The sequence below is a fragment of the Ailuropoda melanoleuca genome, chromosome 16, assembly GCF_002007445.2.
Source record: "Ailuropoda melanoleuca isolate Jingjing chromosome 16, ASM200744v2, whole genome shotgun sequence".
Taxonomy (NCBI): Eukaryota; Metazoa; Chordata; class Mammalia; order Carnivora; family Ursidae; genus Ailuropoda; species Ailuropoda melanoleuca.
This window is the reverse complement of record NC_048233.1, coordinates 24586013-24603556: the sequence shown is the minus strand read 5'-3', so window position 1 is coordinate 24603556 and position 17544 is coordinate 24586013. Positions and strand designations below refer to the sequence as shown.

At 36.3% G+C, this 17544-nt stretch overlaps 1 protein-coding gene across 4 annotated transcripts in view; it reads right to left on the bottom strand.

Moving 5' to 3' along the window:
• The window catches only part of FGFR1OP2 (FGFR1 oncogene partner 2), a 38175-nt gene that overhangs the window by 13866 nt on the left and 6765 nt on the right, over positions 1 to 17544 (bottom strand). For 3 of the 4 annotated variants that reach the window (XR_004621138.1, XM_002917110.4, XM_011222195.3), the window contains exon 2: positions 2737 to 2885. Coding sequence is in view for 3 of the 4 variants with exons in the window: in XM_002917110.4 (XP_002917156.1) it covers positions 2737 to 2871 (135 nt within the window). In the remaining variant the exon portion in view is untranslated. Of the gene's footprint in view, positions 1 to 2736; positions 2886 to 7235; positions 7392 to 17544 lie in introns of all 4 variants that reach the window. The other variant, XM_034644592.1, reaches the window with a different exon arrangement.

The following is a 17544-nucleotide window of genomic DNA, read 5'->3' as shown; positions in this document are numbered from 1 at the left end:
ATGGACATCTGGGCTCTTTCCATAGTTGGGCTATTGTGGACATTGTTCCTTTGAACATTGGGGTGCAGGTGCCCCTTCAGATCACAACATTTGTATCTTTGGTGTAAATCCCTAGTAGTGCAATTGCTGGATTGTAGGGTAGATCTGTTTATAACTTTTTGAGGAACCTCCATAACTATTTTTCAGAGTGGCTGCCGACTTGCATTCCCACCAGCAGTGTAAAAGGGTTCCCCTTTCTCTGTATCCTAGCCAACATCTGTCATTTCCTGACTTGTTAATTTTAGCCATTCTGACTGGTGTGAGGTAATATCTCATTGTGGTTTTGATTTGTATTTCCCTGATGCCAAGCAATGTTGAGCACTTTTTCATGTGTCTGCTGGCCATCTGGATGTCTTCTTTGCAGAAATGTCTGTTCATGTCTCCTGCCCATTTCTTGAATGCATGATTTGTTCCTTGGGTGTTGAGTTTGATAAGTTCTTCATAGATTCTGGATACTAGCCCTTTAACTGATAAGACATTTGCAAATATCTTCTCCCATTCTGTCAGTTGTCTTTTGGTTTTGTTGACTGTTTCCTTTGCTGTGCAAAAGCTTTTTATCTTGATGAAGTCCCAATAATTCATTTTTGCCCTTGCTTCCTTTGCCTTTGGTGATGTGTCTAGAAGTTGCTGTGGCCAAGGTCGAAGGGGTTGCTGCCTGTGTTCTCCTCAAGGATTTTGATGGATTCCTGTCTCACATTTAGGTCTTTCATCCACTTTGAGTCTATTTTTGTGTGTGGTGTAAGGAAATGGTCCAGTTTCATTCTTCTGCATGTGGCTGTCCAATTTTCCCAACACCATTTGTTGAAGAGACTGTCTTTTTCCATTGGATATTCTTTTCTGCTTTGTCAAAGATTAGCTGATCATGGAGTTGAGAGTCCATTTTCTGAGTTCTCTATTCTGTTCCATTGGTCTATGTGTCTGTTTTTGTGCCCCACTAGGATGACCTTAATCAAAAAGTCAAATAGTAAGTGTTGGACAGAATGCGGAGAAATTGTACTGTTGACTGGAATGTAAAATGGTGTAGCTGCTTTGGAAAACAGTCTGGCAGATCCTCAAAAACTTACACACAGAGCCGATGACCCATTCATTCTACCCCAAGTGTGTGTATATAATATACCCAAGATAACTGAAAATATGTCTACACAGAAACTTGTACACAAATATTCATAGCAGTATTATTTATAATAGCTCCCAAATAGAGACAATCCAAATGTCTATCAACTGATGGAGAGACACAGTGCACTATATCCTTATGATGAATATTATTCAGCAATAAAAAGGAATAAAAAACTTATTAACATGCTACAACATGGATGAACCTCAAAAACATTATGTTAAAAAAATGGTTACAAAAAGCCACATACTGTATGATTCCATTCATATGAAATGTCCCAAAGAGATACATCCACAGAGACAGAAAGATTGGTTGCCAGGGGATGAGGGAAGGGAGAGCTAGGGAACAGCTGCTAATTGGAGGTGAGCTTTTGGAGTGATGAGACTGTTCCGGAATTAGATAGTGAGTATGGTTGCACAACCTGTGAATGTACTCAAATCCAATGAACTATGCCCTTCAAAAGGGCTAATTTTATGGGTATTGTGAATTATATCTCAATAACAATATTTAAAAGAACATGTGCAAAAGAAATGGAAAAAAAACTATAAATAAATGTGAATCTAACTTTAAAACTGTACTCCTTCATTTTCAAGGCATTTTGATGTGCCACTTAGTAATGTATTCATTATAACATTTCTTGTTCTTTAGTTGTCAAACGCCTTTGGTTTTACAACTCAATACCATATATATGTTCCTTGGAATGCATAAGTCAAGCTGGACAGTTAGGGAGATATATAATCTGTTTAGGGCAACAAAACAAGTAAACTTGCTCCGTTATTTCCAGCAGCTTTGTTAAAAGCAATATCCCAGGGTTGCTTCCTTTTACAAAATGGATGAATTTCACAAGAGTAGGCTATGAATATACATTTCCCCCAACTGATTTCCATCATAATATAAGAAATTGTATAATTCTCTTTGAGTTGAAAATTTTTATCACAAGAAGGTTTTTAAAATGGTAGCTAAACTCCATGGACCACTGGAAAGTTCTTATATACAAGTTCTTATATAAGAAAGTTCTTATATATATTATAAGGATAATTAGAAGTGAAGCCCTTTTCATTTTTTCTTTAACTGGTAGCATTAAATGAAAATTAAGGTAGGAAGTACAAATTCAACAACTGTATAATGTATAAACCAGATATTGCCTTACATCGTTTTTGAAAACTACTTTGTTGTTAAATAACATCACCTAAGTACTTTTATAAAGAAAAATATAAACATTTCTACATTATAAAATTTGAGACAGAGCAAAATATGTCACTATTAGTAAAAGATATTATTTGATCTTCGTCAAATATCTCTGAACCTAATGTATTCATATATTTTCTAAACAATATGCAACTTTGTCAGAAAAACAAGTAATCAAATAAACAGTTTTCAGAATATACATACATATATATATATCACCTGGACACGACAAAATGATATGATAATCTAAAGTTAAAACCCACAGATCAAACTACTTTTCAAGTTTTATAGAACATTAAAAAATAACTAAATATTAAGAAGATTATGACTCAAGCAATACATAAATGTCTGACTGCTTTTTTCAAAATGGAATCAACAAGAAAGAAAAATCAAACCTGCTTCATCGCTTCTACTCGCTTATTGAGAGCTGTGGTTTGCTCAATCAGAGATTCTGCTGCATCGTCATGATCTCTCAATCTTTCAACAAGAGCTTTAGCATCAGCAAGTGCCTTCTCAATTGTGCAACTCATTTCTAAAGGAATGCCTATAAAATTAAGGTACATTTGTTACAGGATTGTTCACTACACAGAAAAACATGTAAGACACTTGTGGTTTTGCTTCTGTTAGGATGGCAAAAGCTTCAGAGTGAATTTATAATACTAAAAAAAATTAGAGCATATATAAATGATTTGCAGACATAATCAGAGTGTATTTAAAACACCCTGAATTTATGGTGGGGAAAAAAAATACAAATCAAGTGAATACATTTTATATTACATAGAAATTATACTCTTCATGAGAGCATTCCCTTATCTTGTTATTTGTGAAAAAGGTTACTTTACTAAGTCTGTACTCTGTGGTCCATGATTGTGAGCTGCTAACTATGAGATCCTTCCTAGCCTCTGCTTGATCAGGTGACCTGAGACACCATTCACAACACACACTTATTGACCAGCCAGAGTGGTCTCTGTGTCATGCTATGTCAAAGTGTCCTCCTTTTGGAGGAACTACTTTTCTTTTTTTTAAGATTTTTATTTATTTTTTCGACAGAGACAGAGACAGCCAGTGAGAGAGGGAACACAAGCAGGGGGAGTGGGAGAGGAAGAAGCAGGCTCACAGCGTAGGAGCCTGATGTGGGGCTCGATCCCATAACGCCGGGATCACGCCCTGAGCGGAAGGCAGCCGCTTAGCCGCTGTGCCACCCAGGCGCCCCTGGAGGAACTACTTCTTATATGAAGTACTATAATCCTAACTCCTGTGCTTCCTTATTCCTTAGTAAATGGTTTAAAAAAATATGACTTAGAACACCAGCCATTTGGGAAATTTTTGATATGTTAAAATCAATAAATAATATGTTTAAGAGGAGCTCAAAAAATTAGGAGACAAAATATGAAACACTCAACAGTTAGCTTCTTTCTTCACTTAGTATGCAGAGACCTCAAAACAAAATCGTAATTTTAAAATAATCTCTCTCAAACACTTTAACCTTCTGAAATTACTATCTTTGAATTTTTCTCTTTATACTAAGTTTTACTTTACCTTTTATATGAGCCATCCTTTCTTCAGGGCTTCTCAAAAAGTAAAGTCACGCTGTAAAATTACTAGGCCAGAACTTCTATAGAAGTTAAATTAAAACTCTGGTATGGATTCAAGCTAAGGGCTATCATTAAGGATTTCATCAACTTTAGAAAGACAGAAATTTGCTACAGAATGCAAGACAGTTACATTCTACTGTGCTAGTTTAAACCTGCATAAGAGGATTTAATCAGAATAAATTAAAACTGCCAATTTAGAAAATACTCAATATACGACATTTCCAGAGAGCTTTAAAAATTAAACAAGCTGGAAATTAATACAATTTCTGGCTCTCCAGATAAAACAATAAAGAGATTTGTCTTCCAAGATTTGAGAGACTTAGAAAAAGGTACTTTAAAAAACGATAAGCAAAGGGGTCATTAAGTTACAACTGTCCCATACTGGCTAAAACACAAAAGGACGATTATCTAATATCTGTCCAAGATGCTGCTCCAAGGAAGACATTAGCATCCAACAATGCCCTGTCCTTTCTCTAAACTTCCAAGGAGAATTATCTAAAACGATAGATGAATAATACAGCCACCGTATCTCCCATTAACCAGTATGAAACACCAGATCCTTCAGAGTAAAATTGTAAAGTTATTTAAAGCCCCCTCACCAAAAGGAAACAAAAACAAAAACAAAAAAACAAAACTGGGAGGGGGAGAGGGGGCAAACTGACTTGCAATGAGTAAAAAAGAAAAAAAAATTAAAAATAAGACATATTTGTCTTACTAGATAATTGGTTGTACCAGATAGCCAAAGAAAATAATAAAAAAAAAAATTTGAAAGTCTAGAGAAAATTGTAAAAGACTTTAGAGACATGAAGTTTATCTTGGCTTAACAGAACAACTCAAGTACTAAGAACCTCTAACAATCCCAGGTCCCAACCTGTAAATAATATTATTGGGAACACTATTTGAAGAATACTTCTGTATGGTCTCTAACACAACATTTACAAATATAACACACAGGATCTGTTTCCAAACAGAATACACTAAGGCTCCTACATACGATTAGATGATAGGTGATGTAGACATTAAAAAAACTATACTGTGTATAATTCAGTGAGTTCCCCCGCAAACCGCCCAAATAAAAGGGGGAGAAGAAAAAAAAAAAACTAAGCTCCTAGATTCCTCTGGGCAAAAGAATCCACAGAGACTGACAGATTAACTGGAAGACAGCCCTGAATCTAAATGGAGTCTTTCTTTTTAAAATATGAAAAAGTTATGCTGTATTCTGGGGATATTAACTTCACAACATGGCACCAAAGAGCCACTGCTTATTAAATCCTATGCCTTAATTGAGTAGCTAAGATATACTTCTTCCCTCAGAGCAATCACAGGCCTAACTAAATTGGTTAAAGCATCTTCCAGACTTAAACTAGGTCTTTAAACCTAATGTTGCCATGTCGCAAATCCCTATTGCTAAAGGAAATCACTCTACATTTTCTACTAATTGCGTGATTATGAAATATTGTTACTTTCTCCTTTTCACATTACCATCCACTAGTGACACTCTTACCCCAACAACCAACCTAGTGAACGAAAATCTCATGATTGTGTCTCCATTCCATAAATCAAGAAGTGTTCAAGCCCCCAAATAAAACTTTTGAATTCTCTAGGAACAAATCTTGACTTTACTGCTTATTAATGGGCTTTATAGTAAGCACGAAAAGTGACAATACCAGGTGTGATATACAATAGGTATATCTGATACCTATTCTGATAAAATTAATTTTCTTACTGGAAGCCAAACTGATCAAATGACTTAACTGTAGCTGTTTAAGATAGAGCAACTTGCTTAAAAAAAAAAAAAAAGTAAACTTATATAGTAATAGCTGGATCATTTTTGGGATAATTCACTTCTTTGAAATGCTGCAAAAAAAAAAAAGTTTCTCAGATATCCCTTAATAAACAATGACTACATTAACTATTTGATGGCTTGATACTACCTAAAATAACAAAGACAAACAATAAAAAAAAAAATACCATACAAGCTAGGATGCTAAGTATGTACTACTATACATAGTATAATTAAGGAACTACCCTATGCTACAAACAGATTTCTTTGACTCAAAGTCCTTATGCAAGGGCCTCACATAAAACAATAAAATCGGGGCGCCTGGGTGGCAGTGGTTAAGCGTCGGCCTTCACGCTCAGGGCGTGATCCCAGCTTTCTGGGATCGAGCCCCACATCAGGCTCCTCTGCTGTGAGCCTGCTTCTTCCTCTCCCACTACCCCTGCTTGTGTTCCCTCTCTCGCTGGCTGTCTCTATCGAATAAATAAATAAAATCTTTAAGAAAAAACAATAAAATCATAAATCTATGGAGAAGTTAAAGATTCCATCACAGACACGCAAAATCTGGCCTGACAAATTCCAAAAAGAAACATGAGATGATCAAGTTGTAAAATCCACAAGGATAAGAGCTGCCACAATCAGAATGGTGTCTTCATAGCACCAGACGAAACCTCAAATGGACACTAGAAACTCCAGGAAACATCTCATTCCAGTAGGAAAAAAAAATTGGCCACAATATTAGGAACACTGACGGGAAAATTTTTTGGATGGCAGGGGATATGGCCCACTGCAAGCTTTATTTGTAAATAAATTAATCTGGAAAAATTTAAAAGATGAAGTGAGGACTAAAACCATTCCTAAAGATTTTCTGAACATCTCCCAGTGGATTTTATAGGGCTGTCTCTCTATGCTCTAGCAAAAGGTAACATTCCTTAATATACTAGTATGTTTATAATATGGACAGGCTGAAAAAGTCCCCTGTTGAAAACCCATAATAATTGCAGTAGTTAAAATACTACTATAGTTTGTATTTCCTACCAATGACATTCTAACTTCTCAAATAATATGGAAACATACTTTTTTTTTTAAAGATTTTATTTATTTATTTATTTATTTTTTTAAAAGATTTTATTTATTTATTTGACAGAGATAGAGACAGCCAGCGAGAGAGGGAACACAAGCAGCAGGGGGAGTGGGAGAGGAAGAAGCAGGCTCACAGCAGAGGAGCCTGACGTGGGGCTCGATCCCATAACGCCGGGATCACGCCCTGAGCCGAAGGCAGATGCTTAACCGCTGTGCCACCCAGGCGCCCCTAAAGATTTTATTTATTTATTCGACAGAGATAGAGACAGCCAGCGAGAGAGGGAACACAAGCAGGGGGAGTGGGAGAGGAAGAAGCAGGCTCATAGCAGAAGAGCCTGATGTTGGGGCTCGATCCCATAACGCCGGGATCACGCCCTGAGCCGAAGGCAGAAGCTTAACCGCTGTGCCACCCAGGCGCCCCAATATGGAAACATACTTAACTGGCACAATTATTTATGAATTTAAATTATGCAACACTGTCTCTTCCTCAGCAATCTTCCTGTCTTCATCATTCTCCGTCCTCAGCAAAACTCAAACAGAATAAACCCAAGAAGGTCTAAATTCATACACACCATAATCAAATTTCTGAAAACTAAACACAAAGAAAAATTCTTAAAAACAGAAAGACACAAATGACACTTATGAAGAACCAACAATTTGAAGGACAGCCAGAAGCCAAACTGATTGAAATAGAAAGTGGAACACTTAAAATACAGAAAGAACAGAACCGTCACTCCAGAATTCTATATCCAGCAAAAATACCCTTTATATATGAAGGTGAAATAAAAATCACTCCCAGAAGAGAAAGAATTCATTTCTAACAGATGTATTCTAAAGGTATCAGAAGGAAACTTAGAGCATTAGGAATAAAGGAAGCATGACATAAATAAGTAGGCAAATACCATAAACTATCCTTGAATGCTTTAAAATGTCTGACATTTGAAAACAAGAACTATAACTTCTGACAGAATTTTCAGTTTATGTATATGTAATATATAACTATGACATAAAGGTGGGAGGATAAATGGACCTATATAGTGATAAGGTTTCAACATGTCACCTGAAACTATTAAATGTCAACTGTAAGTAAAAGTTTTATATAAGTGTATATATATGTATACACACACACACACACACACACACACACACACAAATTCCTAAAGAAACTCCTAAAGAGCCTGTACAGAGATAATAGTCAAAACCACAATAGATGAATTAAAGTGAAAAGTGTTCAATAACCCAAAAGAACGAAAAGGGGGAAATAAAGGAACAAAATGTTGAAGGAACAAATTATGAGATGTGGACTTAAATCTAAATAGATTGATAATTACACTAAATGTAAATGTTCTAAACACACTAATTAAAAGATATATTATCAGAATGAATTAAAAAACAGGACCCAGGGAGGGGCTAAGATGGTGGAGTAGGAGGATCTTCAGCTTACCCTGTCCCACAGACACACAAAAAGACAACAGTCACATCTGTACAAATAACTCTAAAAACGACCCGAAGACTGGCAGAACACACCTTCCACAGTTAATGACAGAGATGAGGCCACATTAGAAAAGGAGAGGTAGAGACTCCTTGGGAACCAAACCCCTGGTGAGACAAACCACAAAGGGAAGGGATACCATAAGCACAGAGAATCAAGAGTATCAGGCCCCACCCCAGACACCCCAGGTACCTCAAGCCCTGGGGACTTTCACTGTGAAGACAAATCCTTGTAACATTGGCTATGGAAACCAATGGGGCTTAACTTCTGGAGCTTTAAAAATCAGTGGACTTAACAAAAGAGGTGGGAGGTAATAGGAAACTGAGATCCTGACCTTAAAGAGCCAGGATAACAAATAATTCGGGCACAGAAGCAGCAGTTTGAAAAGTGCCTGGGGTGTATGTGAAACAGATTTATTTCCTAGTCGCAGAACATATGCTGGAGGAGCAGGGATCTTCAGGAGATTTCTCTAAGAAAAAAGTGATGGTGGGGGCCATTTCTCTTCCCCTCCCCTAGCCTGGATAGCCGGACAGCTGCAGGAACCAGCACTAAAATTCTCCACACTTAGCACTGCATGCCCTGCCCCCACATTCCCCTGCCACATGCCTGTTCCAACCCTGCTTGCCCACCTTGGTAGGCATCCCTCTAAAGAGGCTCCTGCTCCTCCACATCCTGCAAGCACCCCTGGCAGGGAATGGTGTTATTCCAAAGAAACTCCTGCCTTGGGGAGGAGGCAGATAATTCTACACACCAGCTTGCCCACAGTTCCAGGAGTCAAGTCTTTTAGCAGACTGTACAGGAAGAAAGCTCTGCCATAGGGTGTGCCTGCAGCTGCAGCCAGAGGAGGACTATAAATATGTAGTCTGACTGCCAGTACTGGCCCTCAACAAAAGCCTCTGTGGGCTCTGCAGGGAGAAAGCCCTTCCTTTCGATGTACCGAGAGAGGCTAATTGCAGACAGCTAGCCTGACTGCTGACCCTGCCCACCTCTCAGCCAACCGAGATCTCATATAGGCTCCTCAACAACTCAGGGACTAAACCCTGCCAGTGCACCTACAGGAGGCAAGGCAGGTTATGCAGCCACATGTGGGCTGAAGGCAAACATGGCTCAGCCACAATAGGAGGGAACCTACAGCCCACACAGAGGATATTGCTTGAATACCTGAGCCTGGTGACCAGGAAACACTGTGTTATAGGGCACCATAGAACTCTTCTGCAGAAAATCATGAAGATACTCACTGAACTTGAGAAAAAAGTGAATGAACTCATGAGAACTTCAACACAGAGAAAATATAAAACAGAACCAGCAAGAAATGAAGAACTCAATAACTGAAACAAAAAACACACTAGAGGGGCGCCTGGGTGGCGCAGCGGTTAGGCGTCTGCCTTCGGCTCAGGGCGTGATCCCGGCGTTGTGGGATCGAGCCCCATCAGGCTCCTCCGCTATGAGCCTGCTTCTTCCTCTTCCACTCCCCCTGCTTGTGTTCCCTCTCTCGCTGGCTGTCTCTATCTCTGTCAAATAAATAAATAAAATCTTTAAAAAAAATAAAAAAAAAAAAACAAAAAAAACACACTAGAGAGAATCAACAGAGGATTAGGGGAAGCAGAAGAATTGGTCAGCAGTCTGGAAGCCAGGGTAATGGAAAGCAACCAAACTGAACATCAAAAAGAAAAAAGAATTAAAAATGAGATTATTAAGGGAACTCAGTGATACCATCAAGCATAATAACCTCTGCAATACAGAGATCCCAAAAGGAGGGAAAAAAAGGACAGAAAACCTATTTGAAGAACTAATAGCTGAACACTTCTCTAATCTAGAGAAGGAAACAGACATCTGGATCCAGGAAGCACTGAGGAGCCCCAACAAGATTAGCTCAAGGAGGTGTACACGAAGACACGTAATGATTAAAATGCCTAAAAGTAATGACAGAGAATTTTAAAAGGAGCAAAAGAAAAGAAAGCAATTCATACAAGGGAAACCCTACAAGGCTATGAGCTGATTTTTCAGCATAAACTTTGCAGACCAGAAGAGAGTGACATGATATATTCAAAGTGCTGAAAGGAGAAACTAGCAAAGTTATCATTGAGAATAGAAAGAAAGGTAAAGTTTTCCAGACAAAAAAAGTTCAAGGAATTCATCACCACTAAACTAGCCTTACAAGGTATGCTAAAGGGAATTCTTTGAGTGGAAAGAAAAGGCCCTTATGAAAGGAAAAAAATTCACAGGTAAAATCAAATCTATAATAAAGGTAGTAGATAAATCACTTATAAAGCAAGTATGGAGGTTAAAACACAAAAATAGTAAAATCAATCATGTCTACAAAAATTCGGGGATACACAAAATAAAAAGATGTAAAATATGACACCATCTACATAAAATGTGGAGGAGGAAGTACCAATTTAGTGCTTTTAGAATGTGCTTAAACTTAAGCAACCAACAACTTAAATAGACTGCTATACAAATAAACTATTATATACTAACCTAATGGTAAGCACAAATCAAAAACCTAATAACACACACACACACTAAAAAATAAAAAGAATGCAAGCATAACACTAAAGAAAGCCATCAAACCACAAAGGATGAAAGCAAAAGATAAAGAAAGAAACGAAGAACTACAAAAATGACTAGAAAACAATTACCAAAATGGCAATAAGCAAATACCTATCAATAACTAGTTTAACTATAAATGAACTACTCCAATAAAAAACATAAGGTAACTCATGAATAAAAAAACAAGACCCATCTAAATGCTGTCTACAAGAAACTCACTTCAGACTTAAAGACTTGTACCGCCTGAAAAGACTGGAAAAACATATACCATGCAAATGGAAGCAAAAAAAAAAAAAAAAAACNAAAAAAAAAAAAAAAAGCCAGGGTGGCAATACTTTTATCAGATAAAATAGACTATTATTATTATTTTTAAAGATTTTTTAAGTAATCCCTAAACGTGGGGCTTGAACTTACAACCCCGAGATCAAGAGTCTCATGCTCTATCAACTAAGCCAGGTAGGTGCCCCAGACAAAACAGACTTTATTTTTTTTATAAATTTGACTTTTTTAAATAATATTTTTTATAATATTATGTTAGTCACCATACAGTACATCCCTAGTTTTTGATGTAAAGTTCCATGATTCATTACTTGCATATAACACCCAGTGCACCATGCAATACGTGCCCTCCTTAACATCCATCACCAGCCTATCCCATTCCCCCACCCCCCTCCCCTCTGAAGCCCTCAGTTTGTTTCCCAAAGTCCATAGTCTCTCATGGTTCATTCCCCCTTCTGTTTACCCCCCCCTTTCTTCTTCCCTTTCTTCTCCTACCGATCTTCCCACTTCTTATGTTCCATAAATGAGAGAAACCATATGATAATTGTCTTTCTCTGCTTGACTTATTTCGCTTAGCATTATCTCCTCCAGTCCTGTCCATGTTGCAGCAAATGTTGAGAAATTGTCCTTTTTGATCGCTGAGTAATATATACAATGGAATATTACTCAGCCATCAAAACAGACTTTAAAGCACAGATTGTAGCAAGAGACAAAGAAAAGCATTTCATAACAATAAAGGGATTGATCCATCAAGAGGATGTAACAATTGTAAATATCTATGCATCCAAGATAGGAGCACCCAAATACATAAAGCAATATTAACAGACATAAAGGGAAAAATGAAGAGTAATACAATAATAGTAGGGGACTTTAACACCCCACTTATGTCAATGGATAGATCATCTAGACAGAAAATCAACAAGGAAACAATGGCTTTGCATGACATATTAGACCAGATGAACCTAACAGATATATATAGAACACTGCATCTCAAAACAGCAGAATACACATTCGTTTCAAAACATTTTCCAGTACAGGTTACATATTAAGTGGTAAAACAAGTCTCAATAAATTTAAGAAGACTGAAATCATACCAAGCATCTTTTCCAAGCGCAACAGCGTATGAAACTAGAAAAAATCTGGAAAGAACACAAATACGTGGAGGTTAAGCAACATACTACTAATGAATGGGTCAACCAAGAAGTCAAAGAAATAAAAAAATACATGGAGAAAAATGAAAATGAAAACACAATGGTTCAAAATATTTGGGATGAAGCAAAAGCAGTTCTAAGAGGGAAATATATAGTTATACAGGCATACCTTAAGAAAGAAGAAAAATCTCAAATAAACAACTTAACTTTACACTTAAAAGAGTTAGAAAAAGAACAAACAAAGCCCAAAGCTAGCAGAAGGAAGGAAATAATAAAGATCAGATTAGAAATAAGTGAAATAAAGGCAAAAAAAAACCTCGGAGAAGACCAAGAAAACCAGGAATTGGTTTCTTGAAAAGATCAACAAAGCTGATAAACCTTTAGCCAGATTGATCAAGAAAAAAAGAACACTCAAATAAATAAAATCAGAAATGAAGGAGGAGAAATAACAACCAACACCACAGAAATACAAAGGATTATAAGAGGAAATTAGGAAAAATCGTATGCCAACAAATTGGACAAGTTAGAATAAATGGATAAATTTCTGGAAACATAGATTCATCTAAAACTGAACCAGGGAGAAATAGAAAATTTGAACAGAGCAATTATTAGTAATGAAATTGAATCAGTAATCAAAAAATTCCCAAAAAACAGAAGTCCAGATCCAGAAGGCTCCACAGGTGAATTCTACCAAACATCATACCAGAAGAGTTAATACCTATTCTTCTTAAACTATTCAAAAGGAAGAGAGGAAGGAAAACTTCTCAATTTATTCTATGAGGCCAGCATTACCCTGATACCAAAACCAAAGACACCACCAAAAAAAAAGAAAACTACAGGTCAATATTTCCATTGAACATATATGCAAAAACCCTCAATAAAATACTAGCAAACCACATTCAAAAATACATTTAAAAAAATCATTCAACACAATCAAGTAGAATTTATTCCAAGGATGCAAGGGTGGTTTGATATTTGCAAATCAGTTAATGTGATACATCACATTAACAAGAGAAAGGATAAAAACCATGTGATCATCTCAATAGATGCAGAAAAGCATTTGACAAAATACAACATCTATGCATGATAGTGTCAACAGAGTAATTTTAGAGAGAACGTGCCTCAACATAATAAAGGTCATATATGATAAACCCACAGCCAACATCATACTCGATGAAAAACTGAGAGCTTTTTCTCTACAATCAGGAACAAGACAAGTATATCCACTCTCACCACTTTTATTCAACACAGTACAAGAAGCTCTAGATACAACAATTAGATGAGAAAAATAAAAGGCATCCAAACTGCTAAGGAAGAAGTAAAACCATCACTATGCACAGATGACATGACACTATACATAGAAAACCCTAATGATGCCACCAAAAACCCATTAGAATAAATGAATTCAGTAAAAGTTGCAGGACACAAAATTAATATGTAGAAATCTGTTGCATTACTATACATTGATAATGGGGTAGCAGAAAGAGAAATTAAAATAGTCACCTTTACAATTGCACTAAAAATAATAAAATACCTAGGAATAAAGTTAACCAAGGAGGTGAAAGATATACTCTCTAACCTGTAAAACACTGATGAAAGAAATTTAAGATGACGTGAACAAATGAAAAGATATTCCATGCTTACGGATTGGAAGAATTAATATCATTAAAATGTCCATACTACTAAAGCAATATACAGATTCAATGCAATACCTATCAAAATACTAACAGCATTTGTCACAGAACTAGAATAAATAAACAATTTGAATGGAACCACAAAAGACACTGAATAGCCAAAGCAATTGTGAAAAAGAAGAACAAAGTAGGAGGTATCAAAATCCCAGATTTCAAGATGTAGTAGAGAGCTGTACTAACCAAAACAGTATGGTAAGGCACACACACACACACACACACACACACACACACACACACAGACACAGAGATCAACAGAACAAAATAGAGAGCCCAGAAACAAACCCATTATTTATACGATCAATTAATCTATGGCAAAGGAGGCAAGAATACAGAATGCGGAAAAGAAAGTCTCTTCTGTAAATGGTGCTGGGAAAACTGGATAGCTTGAAACTGGACCATTTTCTTACACCATACATAAAAATAATATGGATTAGTGTCTTAAACGTGAGACCTGAAACCATAAAACTCCTAGAAGAAAACATAGGCAGTAATCTCTTTCACATCAGCCACAGCAACATTTTTCTAGATTGGTCTCTTCTGACAAGGTAAACAAAAGGAAAAGCTATTAGGATTACACCAAACTAAAAAGCTTTTGCACACTGAAGGAAACCATTAACGAAACAAAAAAACCAACCTACTAAATGGGAGAAGATATCTGTAAATGATACATCTGATAGCGGGTTAATACATCCACTATATAAAGAACTAACACAACTCAACACCAAAAAATGGCAGAGGATCCGAATAGACACTTCTCCAAAGAACATACACAGATGGCCAACAGACCCATGAAAAAGTGCTCAACACCACCAATCATCAGGGCAATGCAAATCAAAGCCACAATGAGGTATCACGTGACACGTGCCACAATGGCTAGAGTAAAAAAAAGACGACATAACAAATGTTGGCAAGAATATGGAGAAAAAGGAACCCTCAGGCACTGCTGGTGGGACTGTAAATTGGTGTAGTCACTGTGGAAAATAGTTTAGAGGTTCCTCAAAAAATTAAAAATAGAACTACCACATGATCCATTAATCCCACTACTGGGTATTTACCCAAAGAAAACAAAAACACTAATTCAAAAAGATATGTGCACCCCTACGTTTATAGTAGTATTGTTTGTCATAGCCAGGATATGGAGGAACCTAAGTGTCCATCAATACAGGAATGGATAAAGATGTGGTATATACATAGAATGGAATATTACTCAGCCATAAGAATGAGATCTTGCCATTTGTGAAAAACATCGGTGGACATACAGAATACTATGCTAAGTGAAATAAGTCAGACAGAGAATGACAAATACCATATGATTTCACTTACATGTGGAATCCGAAAAAAAAAAAAAAAAAAAAGAAAGAAAGAAACAAGCAAAACAAAACAAACCCAAAACCAGACTTTAAATACAGAGAACAAACTGGTACGTTGCCAGAGGGATGGTGGGTTGGGTGGGGGATGGGTAAATAGATAAAGGGGATTAAGAGGTACAAGCTCCCAGTTATAAAATAAATAAATCATGAAGATGAAAAGTACAGCATAGGGAATACAGTCAATAATGTTGTAATAATATATAGTGACAGATGGTGACTATACTTTTCATGGTAAGCAATGAGTAATGTTGGAATTGCTAAACCAATCTGCTGTATACCTGAAACTAATAATATTGTAAGTTAATTATAATTCAATAAAAAAGAATAAAAAGGGAAAAGAAAAAGCATAGAATAGAAATTTAAAAAATAAGGTCGCCTGGATAGCTCAGTCGTTACGCGTCTGCCTTCGGCTCAGGTCATGATCTCAGTGTTCTGGGATCGAGCCCCGCATCCGGCTCCCCGCTCAGCAGGAAGCCTGCTTCTCCCTCTCTCACTCCCCCTGCTTGTGTTCCCTCTCTCGCTGCCTCTCTCTCTGTCAAATAAATAAGTAAAATCTGAAAAAAAAAATTAAAAAAATAAAGCAAGATCCATCTATAAATAATCTATGTGAAACTCCCTTCAAATATGACATAGGTAGGTTAAAAGTAAAAGGATGGAAAAAGATATAGTATACAGACACTAATCAAAATAAAGTCAGAGTGTTAATAAGCAGGGGAAAAGATACTCAACATGATTAGCTATCAAAACCACAATGAGATGCTTCACACCCACTAGGACGGCTATAACAGAGAAGGCAGATAATAAGAACTGATTAGAATGCAGAGAATTTCTTTCTCAGTAATTGATAGAATTTGTACCCAGAAAATCAACAAGGATAAAGGCGGCATGAACAAACATCGAGATGGACTGAATTAATATCAACAACAGCAGAATACACATTAAGTGTGGATAGGGCATTCACTAGGATAGATCTTATCCTAGACAACAAAATAAACCTTAACACATTTAAAAGAATTGCAATCATGGGGCGCCTGGGTGGCACAGCGGTTAAGCGTCTGCCTTCGGCTCAGGGCGTGATCCCGGCGTTGTGGGATCGAGCCCCACGTCAGGCTCCTCTGCTATGAGCCTGCTTCTTCCTCTCCCACTCCCTCTGCTTGTGTTCCCTTTCTCACTGGCTGTCTCTATCTCTGTCGAATGAATAAATAAATAAAATCTTTAAAAAAAAAAAAAAAAGAATTGCAATCATACAAATTATGTCCTGTAATGACATTAAACTAAAATAGGTAACAGATAAGAAAATCTCCAAACATTTGGAAAGTAAAAAACACACAAGTAATCCGGAAGTCAAAAAAAAGCCTTTTTGGAAATCAGAGAATATTTTCATCTAAATAAACATGAAAATACAAGATATCAAAATTTTGACATGCATATATAGCAGTACTTTGAAGAAAATTTGTAGCATTAAATTCTTTTATTAGAAAATTAAAAAGATCTTAAATCAATTACCTAAGCCTCAAACTTATGAAAACAGGAAAAGATCAAATAAACTCCAATGTAAATAGAAAGAAGGAAATAATAAAAGAGCAGAAATCAATGAAACTGAGAACGGGAAAACAACAGAGAAAAACAAGTGAAACCAAAACCTAATTCTTTGAAAAAGCAAATGAAGTGGATAAACCTCCAGCAAAACTGATCAAGGGAAAAAAAAAAAAAGAGAGAGAAGGTATAAATTACCAATGTCAGGAATGAAAGATGGGACATCACTTCAGACTTCTAATTCATTAAAAGAATAAGTGAATACAGTAATAAATTTCATACACAGTAATTGGATAATTTAGATGAAATGGACTAATTCTCTAAAAACCATAAACTACATAGTCACACAAGAGGAAATAGATAATTAATAATAGACCTATAATCACTAGGTATAGTAATTATAGTTATAAATACTAATATCCTATAACTATTCCACAATAGTCCTATTAACTATTAAAGAAATTAAATTTGTAGTTAAAAATCTTCCACAAAAAATCTCTACTTGGATGATTTCAATGGCAAATTCTACCGATTACATACAGAATACCAATCTTGTACAATCTCTTTAAGAAAATAGAAGAAAATACTTCCAAACTCATAAAATGATACAAGCATTACTCTAAAACCAAAACCAGACACATTCCAGAGGGACAGAGAGAACCAGAATCCA